This window comes from Microtus pennsylvanicus, chromosome 12 (genome assembly GCF_037038515.1).
Source record: "Microtus pennsylvanicus isolate mMicPen1 chromosome 12, mMicPen1.hap1, whole genome shotgun sequence".
Classification (NCBI taxonomy): Eukaryota; Metazoa; Chordata; class Mammalia; order Rodentia; family Cricetidae; genus Microtus; species Microtus pennsylvanicus.
The window spans coordinates 28149588-28171943 of record NC_134590.1 but is presented as its reverse complement, the minus strand read 5'-3'; the positions used below and the strand labels follow the sequence as shown (position 1 = coordinate 28171943).

At 45.6% G+C, this 22356-nt stretch overlaps 1 protein-coding gene across 1 annotated transcript in view; it reads right to left on the bottom strand.

Moving 5' to 3' along the window:
- Scfd2 (sec1 family domain containing 2) overlaps positions 1 to 22356 on the bottom strand; it is a 314059-nt gene that overhangs the window by 23849 nt on the left and 267854 nt on the right. Inside the window, exon 6 of the mRNA XM_075943079.1 lies at positions 10107 to 10252. Within this exon, the coding sequence (XP_075799194.1) occupies positions 10107 to 10252 (146 nt within the window). The remainder of the gene's footprint in view (positions 1 to 10106; positions 10253 to 22356) is intronic.

Genomic DNA, 22356 nt, shown 5'->3' with positions numbered 1-22356 from the left:
AGTGCCCATCAAAACTCAAACTGCATCTGACACAGCAATTCCACTCCTAGCAATTAATTTTTCAAGCTATGTTCATGCATGGAAATGCATTCAGAAACCACCATTTATTATCTGAAGGAAGGAATGATTAGAAGCCACTGTTGTGGTCACTGTTCTATTGCTGCAAAGAGACACTATGACCATGACAACTCTTATAAAAAGGTATTCAATTGGGGCTGGCTTTCAGGTTCAGAAGTTTAGATCATTATCATGATGGGGGCATGTCAGCACATGGTCAGACCTGGTAGCTAAGAGTTCTACATCTGGATCCACAAGAAGCCAGAAGAGAGAGACACTGGTCCTTGTGTGAGCATTTGAACCCCCTCAGCCCACCTCCAGAGACATTTCCTCCAATAGGGCCATACCTCTTCATTCCTGGCATGAGGGAGTAGAGGTCACTCCCTAGTGACCAAGCATTTGAATCTATGCGCCACTGAATCATCCCCATGCGGGCTGTTCCTATCCAAACCACCACAGGCACTCAAGTGCCGGACAACAGGGAGCTGTCTAATCAGTGAGGAATGCCTATAGCAAGGAGGGTTAGGAACATGACAAGGGAGGCTCCGTGGTGACAGACTGGCATGCGAGTGAAAGGTGCCAAGTGAGGGGCACGTGTGCCATGGGCTAGCGGTTACACAAAGTGGGCAGGGAGGACAGGGCAGCTTGGAGCTGCTGAATCTGGAGCAAATGTGTGATAGAAACTTCTGTCTCCAGCGGCAACTGAAGGGCGGGTGCTGGCCAGGGATAGAGACAGGTGGAACTTTGGGTTGCGTGCCTTTTGTTTTTCTAAAGCAAACCATCAGTACAAACAGACCCCGTTCTGCTGTTAAAAGTTAATAAATTACTCATGCATGGAAATGAGATTGGGGTGAAATACACTCAAATCTGAGTCCTGGGCTCAGGAAGTAGCAGGTATTTGTTCTTTTCTTTCTCCATCTTCCAAATTAATAATTTTACTTATGGATTTGTATAATAATAATCTAATATAAATTTTAAGTAAAGAAAACAAGAGACCTTCAGTTCCATTGATGCTCTTCCTCAAGTAAACGGCGTGGAGTGCGAGCCGGCTGATTAGAGCTGGGCTGGCTGCTCCTTCCCTTCCTTCATTCCACCTGGGATCTTAGTCTGCAGGATCATGCCCTACACTCGGGCGGTCTTCCCTTCTTCCTTAGCTCATCTTCCTTGGAAACACACCCATAGATGTGCCGCACTAACGCCCCAAAGCTTACTAAGCCAATCAAGTTGTCTGCCATATTTTTCTTAACCATTAGAGTAAGAGAGTCAGTTTTCAGTCAGGTACATTATCAACAGGCTAAGAGACCATCCTCCAGCTTCCTGTATTGCTGGGGGTAGCTATATTTCCAGTTTCTGGGTAGAGACATAAGCAGAAGGATCCCATGGGACTTTTAGAAACATGTCTTTCAAAGTGGAATCATGTCCTTGTCTTCGACTTCTCTGGTCTGCTGCATGGAACACAGGGATATTCCTAGGGCCACAGAGCAGAGACAGGAGAAACTGGTTTCTAGAGCCAGGGCTGCTATAACCGCGACACAGACAGTCTAGCAAGGACCAGCCACTTCACACGAGAAACAAACCTTGGATGTCTAAGTAACTAGTCTCCAGATCACTGCTACTTGAAACTGAGTGAAATGCTGATACATAGCATGAGGGGAATAAGACAGGAAGGGCCATCCCTTCCTTTGAACAGCTAATAGTTATTTGCTTGCTTGGTTTATATTAAACTGGCTATATAGAACAGCTTCAACTAGGACAACAGAGAAATACATATAGGCTGCATATTAAGAGAGAAAAGAAGCTGGGCTGTGGCAGAACTCACGAGGCAGAGGCAGGTAGATCTCTGAGTTTGAGGTCAGCCTGGTCTACAGAGAGAGTTCCAGGACAGCCAGACAGAAACCTTGTCTCAAAAACCAGAGAGATAGAGAGGCATACTCCATGACCTATACAAAACAACATGACCTATACGTAAACCACCTAAGGTTGATGCCATCCATAGTGAAGAGCAATGGTTTGGGGAGGGTCAAACCCTGGTCAGGGTGGTTCTGAGCCCAAGCAGAAGCACTGTACTGTGCCCCTCTCTCCAAGCCAGGTTGTACTAGGAGTGATGGGGTTGTTCTCAGTACTGTAGAGACCCTTGCATGAACGGGGGGTTGGTAGGAAGCACAGAGGGTATAGAGAAAGTACGGACACTCATGGATGGATGGCTCTCTCTTCTCTCTTCTGTCTTGGTCTCCTTCCTGCTCTCCTGTGAGGCTAAGCACTAGCTGTGCTTGCAGTTGGCTTGGGCTCGCTTGGAGCAAGGATTTGAAGGCACCACCTTCATTCTTGAGTCTTTGTAATTGCCATGTATTACTGGGAAGCTCAAAAATCTTTCTTATTTATTTATTTTAAAACAAATAAAGCACCATGCACTTCTCAGCCATGGGCCAGCAGAAGGTGGGCAATTACTTAGAATGTAGAAATAACCATAATTAAAAGTACAAGATAGCTAAGACATCACACAAATCCAGAAGAGCTATATATACACCTTTCTCTCCGGTCTGACACACTCGTGTGACACGAATCTCTTACACTTTTTTTTTGGCCACAACCTCTCAGATTCTATTCTCATATGACAATACTCTGTCTCTTTAAGATGTGACAATTGAGCTGTAAGCCCTTTCTCCTATACGCAGCTGTGGAAGGCTGGCCTGTGACACTGGCAGCTACGATTGTGCTTTGCCAGCTGAGCCTGACTCTGCCATAGGAATGACAGAAGGGGCTGGAAAGGCAGCGGAGACCAGCAGGGACCTGCTCCACCTTGGGGCGCTACTAATGCTAATAGCTTCTCTCGCCTTTAGGTTGACTTCCAGACTTTTGTTGCGGATCCAACAAATTACCTTTCCAGTATAAGCCATTTGTAGTGTTCTCCTTTTTTTCCCATTTTTATTTATAGCCAAAGCATAGTGAATAATAGAAGTGTTAGTTATTTTAAAAATAAATTTGTAAGCTTTGCCACATAAATAACGGATAGGGAAATTCTCAAATTGTCTATGAAAACAATGGGCTAAGAAGAACTAAGGCTTGTGCGGGTGAAGAACCATGATTTTGGGAGGAAAGCAGTACTTGTCCTTCCCCTGCCTGGAAAGTCCACTGATGAGAACCTGCCCCTCCCCCAGCCACCAGCCACTCAGGTGACTTCACTCTCTGGACTAAGCAGCTTGGATGGTGGTGGTCCCCTTTGTGAAACACCATGTGCTTGCTTCTCAGGCCAGGGCCAGCAGAAGGTGACGGGCGGGGCGTCTCGGGAGTGCCACCACATGGTTTTTGAGGTGTCACGCAGCGTTACAGGGGGCAGAGCAGCTGTGTGGTCTGCTCTAGCATCAGGCAGGTCCTCACTTGTCATTGACTCTTTGCTCTGTCTCAACCCCCAGGAGCTCTGGGGTGCGGTGGTTCTGTGCTTGGCAATCCCTCAGCTATGTCCCACATGGGAGTGATTTCAGGACTTCCAGGGCATTGCAGCCCTGTGTTGGAGACTGTGTTTTCAGCTGATGGCAGGTCAAAGAGAAGGGGACAGAATGCACGGAAAGATGTCACAGGCACGGCACGAGAACGCAGCACTTCCATCCATAACTCACTGACTAGAGTTGTCCACATTTACAGAAAATATGGTCTCGCTTATTCCCAGGAGGAAGAGGAGATGGGGTTCAGAGCACTGTCTTAGCCGTGGGCACATTAAGGATGAGATGAAGCAGTAATATCCCTGTTTCCTCACTTGTCTGTGTGGGCAGAGGATTATTAAACCCTTTGTGCCCTCTGCATAGGAATTTGACTTCTGCTTAACTTTCCAGCTGTTTCCCTGGCAACCTGATAAAGAAAGAATGTCAAACTAGAAGCCAGGCAAGATTACTAACGGCAAGAATGACCCCTGCATGGTGCGCTGCTGTAGACTGGGGGAACTACAGATATTTGATAGACAGCTAGAATTTGGGGTTTCTCCAAGTCTGACGACGCCTGAATAATAACTGGGAGTGTCCCTTTGGGGAATGCTAGAGCTACAGAGTTGTGGCTGAAAAACCACCTCCTACAGGGTATGAGGGTTCCGAGCCCAAGTCAAACAGTTCCCCCGTCACTGTGTGGACTGCGCCACGCCTCATGGTGCTCACAAGGACTGTCCCAGGGAAGTAAAATGACCACTGCTTCTCTGACTATTTTCTGGTTCTGGGCAGGCTGGCACCAGGGTGGCTGTAACTGCAGGGCTAGCTCTGCTGTTAGGCCCAAAATGCACAATACCCATGTAATGATTAGGGGCTTGTGAAGATGCCTTCATTTATAAAAATATCAGATGGGAAAAAGAACACTGAGGTCAGAATAACATTTTGGCTTGAAATATTGGTATGTTTTATATTTTCCTTTATACCAATTCTGGGGAATAAATATAAACATGCTTATAATGAATATAAATATATAAAAATGAAATATATATATATAATAAAAAGTAAGTATAAAAATTGGGATCAGTTTTCTCCCCAATGGATGATTTCCCCTCTCCCAGCAGGTTATCAATTGGGGTGGGACTTTGTATCTCCTGCAGTATGTTTTCAAGAACAAAGTGGGCTTAAAAATATTATACTCAAAGAAAGAATGAGAAACAAAACACTAGTGTGGGTAAACAAAATACTAGTGTGTGTCTCTCGGTAGCTCTGTGTAGAGATAAGGTGTGGCTGTGTCTGGAAGCCGGAGCCTAGCTCCTGCAGAAGGGGACTGGGTACACAGTTTTTCTGACATTAAATATTACCGTCTAACTCTGGTGCCTTAGGGATTAGGTATCTGCTGCCAAGGAGACCTGAACTGGTGCCCAGCCTCAACCCAGCAAGGGTTGGCTGCTGACTTTGCTCAGCTGGCTGGTGCTGAGGAAGCTGGAAGTCCTTGGTTCTGCCTCTGAAGAAGCATGCTTCTCTCTTTTCTACACATGACTTTATGCACCAGCACCTTAGAAAAACTGGCCTCATGGAGGGTGTCCAGCTTGTTCCCACCCACCACGGCACAGGGAACATCTGTTCTGAAATGCCGGGGGCTCTATGAGACAGTTCCATGCTTATTTATCTTGCTCTTTGTGAGACTATGATCTTTCTCTCCTTTCATCTTTTTAAAGGAAATGGTTTGTTTGAATATAAAAAAGTGTTTCAATCCATCCATCCATCCATCCATCCATCCATCCATCCATCCATCCATCCATCCATCTTTCCTTATATCCAGAAGCAAACTTTTCCTTAAAACACTAAATGCAGTTTTTTTTCCGAGTTCAATATGAAGAAATGAAAGCCAAGCTTACTAAAGAATTCCCTTGAATTCACACTCTAGTTAGAAGTGTCTTTGAGACAACGCCAAGCTTCCTGGTCCTTAGTCTAGCTCTGTTTGGTACCAATTATCCCCCCCGCCCCCCTGCCCATAAGGAACTGAGCAGGTCTGGGTTTGGGTAGACATTAATACAATTAGGGGAGAGAATAGAGGTTGGCTTAGGATGTGGGCAGCTGTTGGCCAAAGCTGGGGAGTGTTGACAAAAGAGATGGGCCCAATGTCTGCTCAGAGAGCCTTATTTCCCTGGGCATGAGATGAATCAAGCTTCCGTGGCTCTAGACTTTCTTATTCAGCTGCCAGGGGCATGGAAGAAGGCCCACATCTGTGCTGCATTGGCTCCAGCACCTCTGTCCTGAAGACTTGTTCAGCAATAATTGTCATCATTCTGGAGCCAGATGACACTTACTGGAAGGCCTATGAGCTCCATGCCCTGGAGACACGGCTAATATCCTCCTGATGAGGCATATGGCACATCAAACTCTGTACCGCAGGGGAAGGAACCTGGGCCACAGGCAGTGAGAAATGGGGGCGGGGGGGAATGAAGACCCAGGCCCAGGCACTGGGGGCCATAGGCTTCCAGTTTATAGGGATAATCCCTAAACCCAACCTTATCATACAAACAGACCTCAGTAGTAGCTCTCCTCATGGAGGGCCATGGTCCTGTCCTGTGCAGGCTGGTGTTAGCAGTCTATGGCTGGAGAGCTGGTGTGTCCCTTAGGTGGCAGACAGATAATGTCATAGGCCCATGTTGTCTTTAGAGACCCATGAGAAAGGCCTTAGTGTTTTTTGTTGTTGTCCTTGTTTTTGTTTTATTATTATTATTTATTTATTAAAGATTTCTGTCTCTTCCCCGCCACCACCTCCCTTATCCCTCCCCCTCCCCCAATCAACTCCCCCTCTTTCATCAGCCCGAAGAGCAGACCGGGTTCCCTGCCCTGTGGGGAGTCCAAGGACCTCCCACCTCCTTCCAGGTTTAGTAAGGCGAACATCTAAACAGCCTAGGCTCCCACAAAGCCAGTACGTGCAGTAGGATCAAAACCCAGTGCCATTGTTCTTGACTTATCCTTGTTTTATTTTTTTGTTCTTGTTTTGCAACAGGAGGAAAAAAAAGAGCTTATAGCTCATTTTTTACCTAAAAATTGTGCCTTTTCTGGGTGGCTCTTTGGTTTTTCTGATGTTACTACAAGTACTTACACTCCAAGTACTTTCTCTCATAGAGAAAGATCAGTAAGTCCTGCTTATGCGTCTGGGGCTATCACAGGAGTTGGACTGGCATTAATTCTCCAAATTCTCAGAGCATCTTTGTGAGAGAATGTCCTTCTTCAGAGGAGGAATTGGCCACAGAGAGGTAAAGTGATGTGTCTTTGAGGAAGGGGCATCGCTGGGCCATGAACCCAGGCACTGGCATCTACCCAGCTGCCTGCCTATCAACCCAGAAGGGGCAAGTGCAAGCAATGCCCACAGGTCCACAGGGAGCAGAAGAGCTGCTTCTGGTCATGTGCTATGTTCTTCCCATCAGGACCTTCAGCGACAGCCTCCTTGTCCTCATCCCCCCACATCCCGAGTGGATCACTTCTGGATCTCCAGTTCTCCTCTGCCCCTTCCAGTTATTTGATCATTTCTTTTATCAATCACGTTCCCCTTCCAAAGAGAGGCACACTGCCTGCACTTTGTATATGCACCACACCTGACCTCGGGGAAGCGGGTAAAGATGAAGTCAAAAGTGCTCCAGTGCCAGCAGGGAAATGAGAGCCTCAGAGAGTGAGCACGTGTGCATGTGAGCCAGAAAGAAGGCACGGGGAAGGAGCCTGGTGCTGCAGAACTTCAAGACTCAGGGCAGAGAGGCCAGAGCACAGTGCAGGGCGGATGGTGATAGGAACCAGGGCAAGATCAGGGTTCGTCCTGTCCTGGGTGTGCTGGCACATCTCAGCTAGGTTCTGTGAGGTGATAACATGTTCCTGGTGGAAAGCACACATTTTCCCTAAAGCTAGGGACCAAAGACCAAACTGGAAGAAGCAATGGATAGAAATCTGCCTAATGCGGCTCGCAGCTTCCTGCTGCTGTGAAAAATACCTGGGGGAAGCCAACCCACGGGAGGGAAACGTGAGTTTGGCACACAGCTTCTGAGGGCGGTGGCTGTTGTCTGGCTAGTGGGGAGGTGGCTCATTATGCCAGATGTGTGTGGTGGCAGAGATGCTTACTTTCTGGTGGCCAGGAAGTGGGTGTGGGGTGGGGGCGCATGGCTTTGATATATCTTCCATGGGCACTCTCCTAATGACTGCTTCCTTCAGTGAGACATCATCCCCTAAAGCTTTCACCTCACAGTAGCACCAGCAGGAGAGGACCAATCTACAGCACACGTGCATTTAGGGCCACTGACGGCCAAACCATAAACCCAGCCGAGTACTATCTTCAGGGCCAGCACGGTTTGCCTCGGGCTCCAATCTATACACCTTCCCACTTACCTAACTTGTATTCTGGTACAGCCTCTGACCTGAGTCACACTATGCGTCACACTGAAGATGCACCCCACAAATGTTTAGTGAGCACCCCCTATGCATAAGCTGCCTCTAGACCCCGAGGATGTGACCATGGACCAAACACATCAGAATCTCTTGTTCTCATGGCACCCACAGCTGTCGCTATAAAATTCTTTAACAACTTGGAAAACCAAAAACTGATGAAATGGTCGGTATTCCTGTCTAAAGGGTTTGCTTCAGGTAAAGAGAGGAGGATATTGTCTCAGAGAGGTGAAGGGACTTGCCCAATGTCACACAGTGTCTCGCCCTCCAGTCTCTTCCTACAATCCCACAAATCTGTTTATTTCATTTCCCCCAAAACTTTTAAAGATATACTACACATAAACTTCTATATACTCTTTATCCTACGTTATAGCTTTTACAAAATTAGAACAATGTTCCACAGAGAGAGCCATGTTTTTCCCCCGAGAAGAAGAGGCCGAGGAAAGAATTGAAAGGCAGCTGCATGCAGCAACCTGCCTGTTGAACTTATTTCTCTTTCTACTGCCATGGCGCATTTCACTCCGTTACATTACGAATAATGTCGTCTTCACAGTGTGCACTCAGGACCCATGCGTCCCCAACCATCACTCGCCAGTGCTGGGGAGTTCTACTGCATGTGCTGATGTCACTGGCTTACTATGAGGGCAAGTGTATGCAACATTGGAAAACTGCGTTCCCGGAAGTCATGACTGCAGGACAGAGCCCCGAGGCCTGGAGAAATGACAGCATTGATGATGTGGGGACAGTGTCCTTATCATACCCATGATTCATAGCTGATGTGTGTTTATGTGAAGTTGGCCAAATTAGTGCCCAGTGATGGTCATAAAATGGAAAAGACCTCATTTTTTTTGTGGTTTATTTTCTCTGCCAACTATTGTAGCCATTTCCCTCCTGACATTCTCTGGGTTAGATCTTTTCGTCATATATCATCAGTATCAGCATGTTTTTTGGACTTGGTCCACAACACAGTATCTAAAATTGCTGATTCTTTTTGAACTGGTAAATCACACATTTGATCTGAGTGACAAGTTCTATATTCTGTGGTGCTGATGTGTCCAGATTTTTATTTTTTTAAGGATGGGAAATTCTGCAAGTGCCAAATTCTGTGGTCTTGATATCTTGGTGAGTGATTTCGGATGGCTCTCGGCACCTTTAGTCAATACTTTAAGAACTTCACTGAGAACCAAGGTACATAGAATGCTGGCTACAAAGACTGCCACCTGCCATGGCTGCTAAGTGTATGTGGCAATGCACTCCCTTTTGGAACTCAGGCCAATGCTTTTCTGGCCTCCTTGCTGTAGAAAGCAAGGGGAGGGGGAGACCAAGGCCAGGGGTGCTCAAGTGTCAGCTACTGTAGGAACACACAGGAGCAGCACTGAGATTCTGCTGGGTTGTCATGGGACGGCGGCTTACCTCTACATGCACTTAAACAGCCACCACCCTGAGACGCACCCCTCATGGCCACAGTCTCCTACCGTGACACATGTCTGATTTCACCAGAGACATCTTGGGGAAGTGGAGGAGAAGATTCCCACAGCCATACCCAGTGATCTTTCCCATCAGAAACACTTGTTCTTACATGGAAGCATGTGTTTCCAACCAGAATCCTTAGATCTGACTTCCAGGCTCCGAGCACCAGGTGACTCCATGTACTTCCCTTGGGAATTCCTGCATGGTCTCATCTTTCTACTCAATGGTCAGTCAATACATTCTTTGTAGGTTCTCTTTAGAACTTTGTAGGTTCCCCTTAGAAAGCTGCAGGGCATTTTACTAACAACCGCTTCCCTTGTCCCAGTGTCCCCTGTCCTGTCCACAGTCAGTTAAACCTTGCTTTCCTCTGATTGCTCTAATACTGATGAGCTGCTGGAGCTAGGAAACTGAAACCATGTGAAGCCAGTCCCTTGTTTGGAACCAACAACAGCGGGACCCAGAGGAAAGGCCTTGCCTCAGGCTACCGTCTACAGTGGAGACAGACCCACGGCGATAAACAGTTTTCACCAGTGACATTAAGTCTAGGGCACAAATGAGTTGAGAGGCTTTCAGACTTAGTGGAGCTCCAAAGGGTCCATTAAAAGGGAACTCGGGAGTCCATCTAGAATGATGGGCTGAGGGGAACCTTCCCTGTGGCCATGGCCTCTGTGTTCTAAAACACAGCTGCAGACAGGTACTGAGATCATGAACACTCACCTGATGAGTATGATTTCCAGGAACATACACAGACTTAAACTGTCTCATGAGAGTCCTAGCTCTGGCAATCTCCTGGAGAGACGTGAAGACATCATTCACAGCATTTTGGGATTTTGGAAATGTCAGGTTAATTGCAGAGTCACAGCCTGAAACAGTCGAGAGATATTTTCGTAAGTGAGCAAATCCTTAAATTAAGTTTGCCTCATGACATCTTGAGCTCAGTATAACAGTCTGGAATGCCTTCAACCCTAGTTTGCTCTTGCTGTTCACGAACATGAATAATGAGGCACGATGAGCGTGAACACTTTTGACAGAAGCGGGCTTCGGAATCGCCTGGCACCACAGCCACTGGTTTCAGTCACTAGACTGCAGAGGCTTCACGGAGAACAGGCTCCCGAGGGGCTTGGATTCCCAGACACTGGAAACCAAGAGGAACACAAGGAAAACGGACGAGAGTACTGTGATGAAACCTTTGTCTGGAAGCCACTGACAGTTTCCAGGTCTGACAGCAAGATGGAGAAAGGTGACAGGGCCACGCCAAGAGTGGAACTAGCTGGGACGGGTACGTGCAAAGTGGCTGAATGTGCTAAACCAGGTGCCGGACCATTTAAAGGGGAGCAGCCTAAGCTAATAAAAACGCAAAGGCGGCAATCACACTCGCTGATGACTACTCTGATGTTATGTATCCACTCAGGAAGAGAAACAATCAAGGATAAGTCAGAAGTTAACAAAACGAGATACACTGAGAACATTCATCCTCAATTCACAGATACACCAGTTGGGTCAACTCATCACCTCTCACGTGACCCCTGAGGTCACTGGTACAATTTCTCCCCTTTAGAACATAAGGACATTGAGATGCAGGTTTAGGTTCTCCTGTGACTAGGCACTGCCATGGCCTTGCTATGTCGACTCAGTCATCCAGGCCCGTGTGCTCTGCTGTCCAGCTGAACACGTGCCTGCCCATCTCACCCCAACAGGGAACCCTAAATCTGTCAGCAGACACTCTTGATTCTTCCCCTTGAATCCACCAGTCTGCCTTCTGACCCTATGGATTCAATGACAGGACATTCCATAGAAACAGACCATAGAATACCCAGCTTTTTGCAGTTGACTTCCTGTATCTGCCTTGTTTTCAGGGCTCATTCAGGCTGCGGGACACACCACCACTTCATCGCTTCTTTTTACTGCGCAGTTACAGTGCATTCTACGGTATCAGTGCACAACATTCCATGTGTCTGCACAGGTATCTGGAACACCCACAGTAGGAAATTTTAGAGAGAAAATAGTTTCTCGGTTGGCAGGCCCTTGGGAAGTCTCTGTATCTCAGTCAACATGCTAATGCTGGTAGTTCTGCACGGACAAGCTTTGGTGTGGACATACACATTCATTTCTCCCACGTGCACGCACTGGCAGCTCTGTGTTAACCGTCTGAAGAATGCCAGATCCACAGTGTCCCAAATGACGCGCCACTTGACACTCCCACCAATACTCTTAAGAGGGTTTCAGTTTCTCTACATCTTTGTCAACCTTTACTAATATCTGTTTTCTTGACCATAGCTATCCAAACACCTGTGAAATAAGGAGATACTTGTCAATTTTGATAATCAAGGAAATTGTTTTGGGAAGGAAAAGGTGGAGTCAACAAAGCTTAAACTAACAGAGGATGCATCTGGCATACACAGAAGCATCCAGAGGACCCCAGCTGCCCCCATACAGAGAGGTGGTATGTGTGTGGATGAGCCCATACTCTTCATTAGTATGTGACACTGTGTGTAGTAACTCTTACGGGTAGGCAAAGTTTCCTGGTTTCCACAAATGTCTGACTTGTTAAAAAAAACAAACAACCTAGATGCCCTTCAATGGAAGAATGGATGAAGAAAGTATGGAATATATACATATTAGAGTATTAATCAGCAGTAAAAAACAAGGACTTCTTGAATTTTGCGTACAAATGGATGGAAATAGAAAACACTATCCTGAGTGAGGTAAGCCAGACCCAAAAAGAGGAACTTGGGATGTACTCACTCATATTTGGTTTCTAGCCATAAATAAAGGACATTGAGCTTATAATTCGCGATCCTAGAGAAGCTAAAGAAGAAGGTGAATCCAAAGACAAACATATAGGCATCCTCCTGAATATTAACCTTCATCAGGCGATGAAAGGAGACAGAGACAGAGACCCACATTGGAGCACCGGACAGAAATCTCAAGGTCCAAATCAGGAGCAGAAGGAGACGGAGCACGAGCAAGGAACTCAGGACTGCGAGGGGTACACCCACACACTGAGACAATGGGGATGTTCTATCGGGAATTCACCAAGGCCAGCTGGCCTGGGTCTGAAAAAGCATGGGATAAAACCGGACTTGCTTGAACATAGCGGACAATGAGGACTACTGAGAACTCAAGAACAATGGCAATGGGTTTTTGATCCGACTGCACTGTACTGGCTTTATGGGAGCCTAGGCAGGTTGGATGCTCAACTTACTAGACCTGGATGGAGGTGGGTGGTCCTTGGACTTCCCATAGGGCAGGGAACCCTGATTGCTCTTCGAGCTGATGAGGGAGAGGGACTTGATCGGGGGAGGGGGAGGGAAATGGGAGGCGGTGGCAGGGAGGAGGCAGAAATCCTTAATAAATAAATAAATAAAAAAACAAATTGAACTATGGCATAGTGGTTTGAATGAGAAATGTCCCCCATACGCTCAGGCATTTGGACCCTTGGTCCTCCATTAGTGGCACTGCTTGGGGGAGAGATGGGATTTTCAGGGTAGAGCCTTGCTGGAGGAAGCATGTCACTGGGGCAGGGAGCTGTCTTGATAAAGTGTGGTCAGCTAGCTCCCATTCCTGCCACCATACCTGCCTGCAGTCAAACGCTTTCTGCCATTACAGACTCTATATCCCTTTGTAACCAGAAGCCAAAACAAACCCCTTCCTCCCTGAGTTAATTTCGGTCATGGTATTTTACCACAGCACAGACAAGTAACTAATACATATAGTTTTACTAGTGTTGTTATATGAAAACACTAGAGGCTGGGTACCTTATGAAGGTAAAAAGTTTCCATGATAATCTTAGAGGCTGAAAAGCTGAGATCTGTTTGGTGATCTCAGTGAGGAGACTTGGTATTGTCACAGCATGGCCTCATGAGGAGAGAATGTGAGGGGACAGGTCACATGGTGAGACAAGAAGCAAGGGCACAGAGACCAGCCTTACTCTTTACACAATTCACCCTTTTAATAATTCTTTCTGCAGAATCAGAACTGATCCCTTCTGAGGAATGTCAGTGACCTGTTGACCGTCCCGTCTCACCTCTTTACGTTGTACCACCCTGACATATCAGCACCCTGGGGGATGATCTTCCAGCACAGGCACCTTTGGGGACAGCCCACACCTCACCTGTGCAGAGGTGAGGAACAGAGTGGGGAAACCTCTCTGTGTTCAGCAGACTCTGCATGGAGGACTCTGGCGGGGGGTAGCAGGAAGCTGATGGAGAGAATCCAAGACCACACAAACCCTTGGAACAATCCCATGCCAAACCTTGTGGAGAGGGGAAACCTGCAGTTTTCTGAGATACATGCCTATAATTTCTTCTTGCATTCTGAAAAGGTTCAAAACTAGGAAAAGCTGGGCTGCAAAAGGCCGGAGTGTGGAATAGACTCACATCCTGGCTGCTATTTGCACTGAAGCTCAATCGAGACAACACAGCCTGTGCCTTATTATCAACAAAAGGAGGAAGGCCAAGGACGTGGCTTTTCGTTCACTATGAGGGTTCTTTCTGTAAACTCACGTAGGGAAATCTGTCTGTCTGTCTGTCTATCTATCTATCTATCTATCTATCTATCTATCTATCTATCTATCTATCTATCATCTAATCTATCCATTTAGATTATTCATTACCTTGTCAAGAAACAAAGACATGAAAACAAGCAGAAACATCTCTAGTTCTAATACCACACAACATATTTTTAATTCCGCTAAAAGACTAATAGACTAACATTTTATGTAAAGTAACTTATATTCTATAGAACAGAAAAAGTCATTCAGTTTCCCAATGGCCATTTTAATTTGGGAGAAGTATACGAAGGAACACATTTATCCATTAGGCAGAGTTTAGTATGACATCATTACTAGATGGAAGATGATTTAGTGAAAAGTCTAGACTACTTGGGGAACTGTGCATGCTACATCAAAGTTAAGGCAGAAGCTGGGAACTCACACGGGTTAAGGTCAACTACAGAGCAGGCTGTATGATAGAAGTGTGTATGGGTTACTACTGTTCAACTCAACTCAAGTAACCCAGCTGAACAACAGAAACTGATGGAAAAAAGGCAAAGGCCAAACTTGACTGATAAAGCAAAGATCATTTAAGAAGGTGTGCTGTTCAAACGGCCCCTAAGGATAACTTCTGTTCAAACTGCCAACCCTCTCCAACTTTCCTGTTTTCTTCAAAGCAAGTGTCCGGAGACGCACATGTTTTGGGGAGAGCAGCTGAAGGGGATTCACTTCTAATTTAACCATTTTTCACAATTTACTTAAATTTCACTGTTTTACATTGTTTTACATTGACTTACCCAAGTCATATAGTAAAACTTGCACATATAAAATCTTTCCAAAAAAGGTAAAACAAACAAGCCAGAATGGGACAAAACCAACAAACAGAAAAAAGGAGCCTTTTATCTTTTATTTTTGTTGTTATCCTCATTATCATTATTATTTTTAGATCTGGTTGTATTGTAATAAAAGAGAAAGAAAGGGTGTGGATTTGGGTGAGTGGGGAAGTGGGGAGGACTTAGGGAAGGGGAAATTAATTATAATATATTATATGAAAAAACTGATTTTCAATTAAATTTTCAATTTTCAAAGTAAAAAATTCTTTCCAAATAAAAGTTTCTTGCTAAGGATGGTGGCTACATTCGTAATTTATGGCCTTAAATGGCTAAGGAAGGAGAATTGCAGGTTCAACACCAGCCTGAGCTACATAGCAACATTCTGTCTCAAAAACCCAAACAAAGAAATAAAACAACAGAAAAAGAAACACAGATCAGAAATATCAGTGACTAATACACGATACCCCATTAATGTCCCTGGTAGAGACAGGGTTTAAGACGTCTTTCCGATGGCAGATTAGCAGTCCTGTAGACACCAGGATTCCCAGCATTCAACGGCACATCTGGGGAGGCTGTTGATCCCAATTCTTATTGCAGTCAATGGAAAAGAGGGGACATGGGCACAAAAGCTACAACATGGAATGAGCCATTTCCTACTGTATTAGCCATCTCTACGTTCTCTGATGTCCCTTCTAGTTCAGTGGTTCCCAATCTTCCTAATGCTGCATCCCTCTAACATAGTTCCTCATGTTGTGGTGACCCCCAATCATAAAATTATTTTCTTTGCTACTTCATAACTGGAACTGGAATTTTGCTACTGTTGTGACTTGTAATGTAATTATCTGTGTGTTCCAATGGTCTTAGGTGATCTCTGTGAAAGGGATAGTAAACCACTAAAGGGAGTGTGACCCACAGGTTGAGAACTGTTGTTCTAGTCGGTAACTACACTAAGAAGTTCGTGGACATTAGCCCATAGCCCATATGATCTCCACAGAAAGCCAATGTAGACAATATTACCATCCCCACTTTGTAGATGGAGCAAGGGAGCCACTGAAAAGTAACACAAGACCAGCCCAGCAACCAGTGGCAAAGCTAAGAGTTAAGCTCTTGCCGTCTCACTCCAAAGGTGGCTTACTCACCATGCATGATTCCATACATGTTAAGAGCATGTGCATACATGAAAAATTAAAAATACACTTAGCTCATCTTTATACTAAAGACATTCTTTTCTTAAAAAAATAATTTATTTACTTCTACTTCATTTGCATTAGTATTGTGCCTCCATGTATGTCTGTGTGAGGGTGTCAGATCCTGGCGTTAGAGGCAGTTGTTGGCTGCCATGTGGGTGCTGAGAATTGAACCCAAGTCCTCTGGAAGAGCACTCAGTGCTTTTAACCGCTGAGCCATCGCTCCAGCCCCCTAAAGACATTCTTTTACAATGGTCTGATAAACGCTTTTCTTACTGGGAAGAACTAGGACTGTCCCAGGAGTAGAGATTATGGGCTGGCTTGCATTAGACCCAGGTCCTTTCTGGCTATGTAAGGTGTGAGTCTTTCCCAGACTTGCTGCACAGTCTCCTTTGAATCTGTGCTCTGTCACGTGCCATATTCAGTTACTTCTAAGGCTCCTTGAACAGCCTGCTCCATTAAGCCAGCTCACTCGATAACAGTCTGTTTTTTTTTTTTAAAGGCAACTCAAGTGTATGAATCCAGGCAATTCTCATTTAAGCCCCTTAGTTAAAGAGATAATAAAGCAGAGGCAGATGCCAGCCTTTAGCTGAGCATGGCCCGTACACCCCAGAGACCCGCCTTTTGATAAGGGAGGCTCCCAAACCCCTAGGGCACCACTGTGCTCTTCTAAAATGGGGGTGGCTCATGTCCCCGTGATACCTTTCTGTGGAGGGCTTTGGGTCTCTTGGGCAGTGTCTAGTTACTCCCTGGAGTAACCACACAAAGCTCCTGTGTTGACGTCCCTTCCTCTGCCCTCCTCCCACCCTTCTCATCTACTCAAGGCTCTTTACCTCAGCAATGGGAGACCAGCGGTTTCCATAGCTCTCAACCCTGGAGGGACGGCCCCTTCCAGCCATTACACTGTTCAAATGGAGGGAGGCTTGGATAGTTTAGTAGTCTCCAGGGATGGCTGAAATGGCTTGCCCCTCCTTGTTTGGGGTGGCTGAATTCTCCCTAGTTTTCCCAGGGACCAGGCTTGGAGCTCCCTGGCTCTTCATAAGCTTATGGCTTTTCACATGCTTGTCCTTATTCCTCAAGCATTCAAGAAAGTGAAGCATCTCAAATAGGAGGTTGTGCCAGGCTTGGCTGGAGTTGAATGGCCCTTATGGAAACCCTTCAGCATACCCTCGCACACCTGTGTGCACATGCACTTGTGCTGATTAAACATCAGCATGGGTACTTCTGCAACTGGATATGCTGAAGAGAAGGGGAACGGCTACAGCTGGATTCGAAACGGCTCTATTTACGGATACTATTCTCCTTAAAGGTCTAAAATACCCCTAGGCCCTTGAAATCTATCTGGAAAATGACGGAGTAAAAACTGACGTTCAGCCTGACCAAATGGCAGTTCTCTTCCAGGTCTAAGCTAGTATCCCCATCCCTGTACTGCCTGGGAGTTTTGAACACCAGCCCACTTTCTTGTTGTGTCCCAGCTCTCAGCAGGCTCCAAACAGCAGGGCCTGCCTCTAGGAGGTATGAGAGGAAAGGTCATCTCAGGTCTGACACGGCCAAAGGGGTCAGACCACTGAGAGGTCATGACCTCCCTCATCCATCCAGCAGGCTGACATTCCCTTTTCTTCCTTTTGAAATGATTGCTTTTTAACATGGAGTCTTTTCTTAGGGTTCTCACTATAATTCTTAGTAAATGAAAATAAAACATAAAAAATGAAAAACCAAATAAACTTTGAAAATGGGACGACGTCTGAAATCTTTTAAAGTTGAACTGGATAAAACAACCGCTGAGGAGGGCGGTCCCACCTGAGCAGGTGAGGCAAGGGACAGCCCGAGTCCTCTCTCCAAGTCTGCTTAGGATGGACAGGAGAGTGGAAATTGTTTAAAACGAGAATCATGCAACCAGATTTCTCGAATACATATCAGTAGCCATTCATCTATCCACCCAAGCATCTATCCCCCAATACATATCCACACACATATCCACATCCATCCACCCAAATACAAATGTGTACACACATATATCAATATCTATCCACCCAAATACAAATATAATATCCACACCCATCCTCCCAATACAATGCGCGCACACACATCCATATCTACCCACCCAAATACAAATGTGTATGCATACATATCCACATACATCCCCAAATACATACACTCAGATGTTATACCCATATGTTAACTTACCCGCATAGACAAGTATAATTTTGTTTGAATTAACATCTAGCTGTGTGTGCTCACTGCTCTTTCAATGCCCTTTCTTTGGCCACCATCTGCTGCAGAGTTCTGTTCTCACAATCTGTTACATCTTGCTAGGGATTCTGACTACCATGTAGTCCACTTCAGTGGACCCATAAGTTAAAGAAGCCCGCAGCACAGTCAGGGGGCAGAATTCTTGTGGATTTTAATGTCTTACTCCCCTCCCCAGACCTTTTGCAGTTGCATTGTTCCAACTTCAAAAGCACTGTTTAAGAGTGACTCATCTTTAGAGACCTTTGAAAGCATTCAATTAGGTTTGTCACTGAAGACAGGTTTTGTTTATTTATATTTCATCAGTATGTGAAAACATTTAATTAAATATTGCAATTTAGTAACAAGTATAACTGACAGAAGTGGGCTTTAAAGACATGCATAGTATGACTTTCCAGAAGGACTCAGCTCCACCACAAACAGCAGCCCCGTGCAGACACATGGATGTGGTTTGAGAAAAGGGGGCGGGGATGGAGTCTTGGCTTCTATTATATTTTATAAGGGATTAAAGAACGTTAGTCATTCTCATGATGGGGTCATGTGGAGGCTGGTTAAGAATGTGAGAAATATATGTATACACACATAAAGTCATGTACGTATTTATAATACATATATATTTCTGAAGTTCAGCGTTATACTACCCAGGAGTGCTATCTGTGTCATCAATCTCATGGTTAATGATTTAGGATGGCTTTAAAGTTCCTATATATAAAGTTGTAATCCGGGTTGTCAGGTTTCAGGCCTTGCATAGCCACTTTTCTCCTTCATTGTCAAGTCCTGGAGCTACATGTGTGGCAGGAGACCCTGTATAAGTGTGGTGGCAATGGCATCATGTCGTATGATCAAATAAGGCTGCCCTAATAAAGTTCAAGGCAGAAACACAAATGTCCAGGTCACTAGGGGCTCAGAGTATAACTAGATAACCCCAAAGGCTGGCCTTCTATACACCTCTGCTCTGCTATACACCAATCCTCTATCACTGAACCTTGTTCGTTCCCCTCAATCTCTAAGACCGTTATTGGTACTCAATTGACAGAGGAGGTCTGGAGACAAGCTCCCTCGGGAGTAGGGATGATAAGCTGTCTTTTTTTTCTCTGCTGGTCTAGCATAGTGCCTGACTCAAAGAAGACAGACATCTCTCGAATAAACGAATGTGGAAGGCAGAGGGACTAGCGGGGAAAGTTTTGAATCAGACCAAACACGCCAGAAAGCAACAGTACTGATTTTCTTGGGCAGATGATGAATTGTCCCTGCAGGAAATTTCAAACAAAGAGCTCCAGCCTGGTTCTGAGCAACTGCAGGGTACCAGGGGAGGTGGAGCAACTCCCAAAAAAGTTACTGCAGAAGAACAAATTCAGATGACGGAGAAATTCTGTTTGTCTGTGCAACATGAAAAACTAAACTACATTTTCCTTAAGTATATACATATATCTGACAAAAGCGTTTTAAAAAGCAGAGGGGATGATAAATATGGATCTTGGAGAACTGGTTAGCTCTGGAGAGGGTGAGGGTGGAGAGGTGGGTGGTAAGCAAAGGAACAGGATAAAAGGGGCTGTGAGTACTTCTATTTAATTATGTTTTCTAGGATGATTTTATATATACATACACACAAACACTATATAATATGAATATTATATATCAATATATATCACGTAAGCATTTGTATGTGCTAACTATCATCTTTCAAAGTACAACGAAAACCAGTCTGCCTACCTTCTAAGCCTCCAGCAGATTCAGCTTTTAAAATGGCTGATTAAAGGAATGAGCAGCAGCTGAAATCTGTTATTATCAGGCAGGTCTGGGATGCTGGGAGACAAGGGAAGACTGGTCTATTCAGATGAGAACATGGAACAGTTGCAATGGCTGCCCAGAATTCTTGTCTCAGTTTTGAGGCTCTTACTATATGGAAGGGAAGGACAACCAGTAGCAATATTTTGCAGAACTGCATATTTGAAAAAAATATTTCTGGTGTGTATGTGTGTGTGCATGTGTGTGTGTGTGTGGTGTGTTCTCTCATGTGTGCACACCAAAAGCCAGAGGTAGTTGATACTGGGTGTCTGCTATCATGCTCCACTTTAGATTCCGAGATAGGGCCGTTCACTGAACTTGTATTGGCTACATTTGGTACATGCAGAGCCTCAAGGATCAGCATAGCTCCACCCCTCCACCCCTGGAGTCCCAGGCACATGGTACTTTAATATGGGGATCCAAATACCAGGTCTTCAGGCTTACATGGCAAGTACTTCAGCAAATGAGCCACTGGGCCAGCCCTTACATTTTAGAGATAACTCCTTCTAGCAGGAAACAGAGTCAAATTGCCAGAGAGGCTCAGAAAGCAAATTTCCTATCCCATGTAGGCAGAGGGATTGGCACCCTGATTTCCATAATGCTTCAGGAAATATCCAGGTCAGAGCAAAACAGAGAATTCTAGATTATCACAAAAACAGTGAAGTAGCCTAAGCTATTTCTAAACCCTGCCTCCAAGATGCCTCTGAGGAGTCTCTCCAGAGCAGCTCTACTGAAGCCGTAACTGTGCCAAGCCAGTTATCAAGATATTATGCGGCTGAATTAGGGAAGCTGTGAGAAACCCACAGACCACGTGAGACAAAGTCATGCATACAATGTCACATATTAGTTGTTACATTGTGAAATCACCCAAAAGGATGGGATGTACTCACTCATATTTGGTTTCTAGCCATAAACCAAGGACATTGAGCCTATAATTAGTGATCCTAGAGAAGCTAAATAAGGAGAACCCAAAGAAAAACATATAGGCATCCTCCTGAATATTAACCTTCAGCAAGCGATGAAAGGAGACAGAGACAGAGACCCACATTGGAGCACCGGACTGAAATCTCAAGGTCCAAATCAGGAGCAGAAGGAGAGGGAGCACGAGCAAGGAACTCAGGACCGCGAGGGGTGCACCCACACACTGAGACAATGGGGATGTTCTACTGGGAACTCACCAAGACCAGCTGGCCTGGGTCGGGAAAAGCCTGGGATAAAACCGGACTCTCTGAACATAGCGGACAATGAGGACTACTGAGAACTCAAGAACAATGGCAGTGGGTTTCTGATCCTACTGCACGTACTGGCTTTGTGGGAGCCTAGGCAGTTTGGATGCTCACCTTACTAGACCTGGATGGAGGTGGGGGTTCCTTGGACTTCCCACAGGGCAGGGAACCCTGATTGCTCTTTGGGCTGAGGGGGGGGACTTAATTGGGGGAGGGGGAGGGAAATGGGAGGCGGTGGCGGGGAAGAGACAGAAATCTTTAATAAATAAATAAATTAATAAAAAACAAAAAAAATCACCCAAAGGCACTGCAAAGTGACCCTGATCCATGTCACATGATCATCTGTCATGCTGGCACCACAGCAAAGTCAGGTCTCTTTCATATCATGTCAACTTGGCCCCTTTCCCAGTCATAGAAACTTTCTGTAAGTGGGAAAATGGCCACACACCTGCTGACCCCAGAGCTCATGGCCACCAACTCTGACATCCCCACAAGCAGCTGGCACAAGAGCTCCCAGTGGCAATCCCAGCCAAGGATTCATACTGGTGATTCTCACAGTGAGCCTTCCTAAGAGGTCGCTGGTTTTTATTATACTGAGTTAATTCTATTGAATTAAAAACTAGCTGTTTCCAGTCTATTAAGTCCCCTTTCAAACTGGGTGGACATTCCTGGTGGCTCTGAAGAGCACCAAATGGTTTGCGGCCTCTCAGCGCTGACTTGGAGATGCTCCCTCCCTCTGGTTATTTCACCAGCTGTAGTCAGGTGTAGGGAACTGGGGGGAGGCTGCACCTTCTTCATGAACACTATGACAATTCTGTTGGTTTCACTTTGTGCACTACTGTAGGGGCCGAGGCCCGCAAGGGCCTCACCATAACCCGCCCATGAATGAAGCACAGTTGGCAGTTTTGCATTGCAGCTTGCTTACTTCTCGGGGTGGGGTGGGTGAGGCAGGATGTGTATAAAAATGAACAGTAAAGATAACACTGGATGGATGTAAACCTGTGGATGGGGCTTGCCTACATGCGTTTCTCTGGCTTGAAAAGAGCTTGCCATTGCTGGATTGCAGAGAGAAGATGCTCTCAGTGCAGCTCACTTGAGCTGCAGGCCATGGTAAATAGAGTGGTGGAAGTCAGTGAAAACCTTGGTATGAAAGTAAACAGAGAAGACTCAGATTCAACACATGGGAAGGGC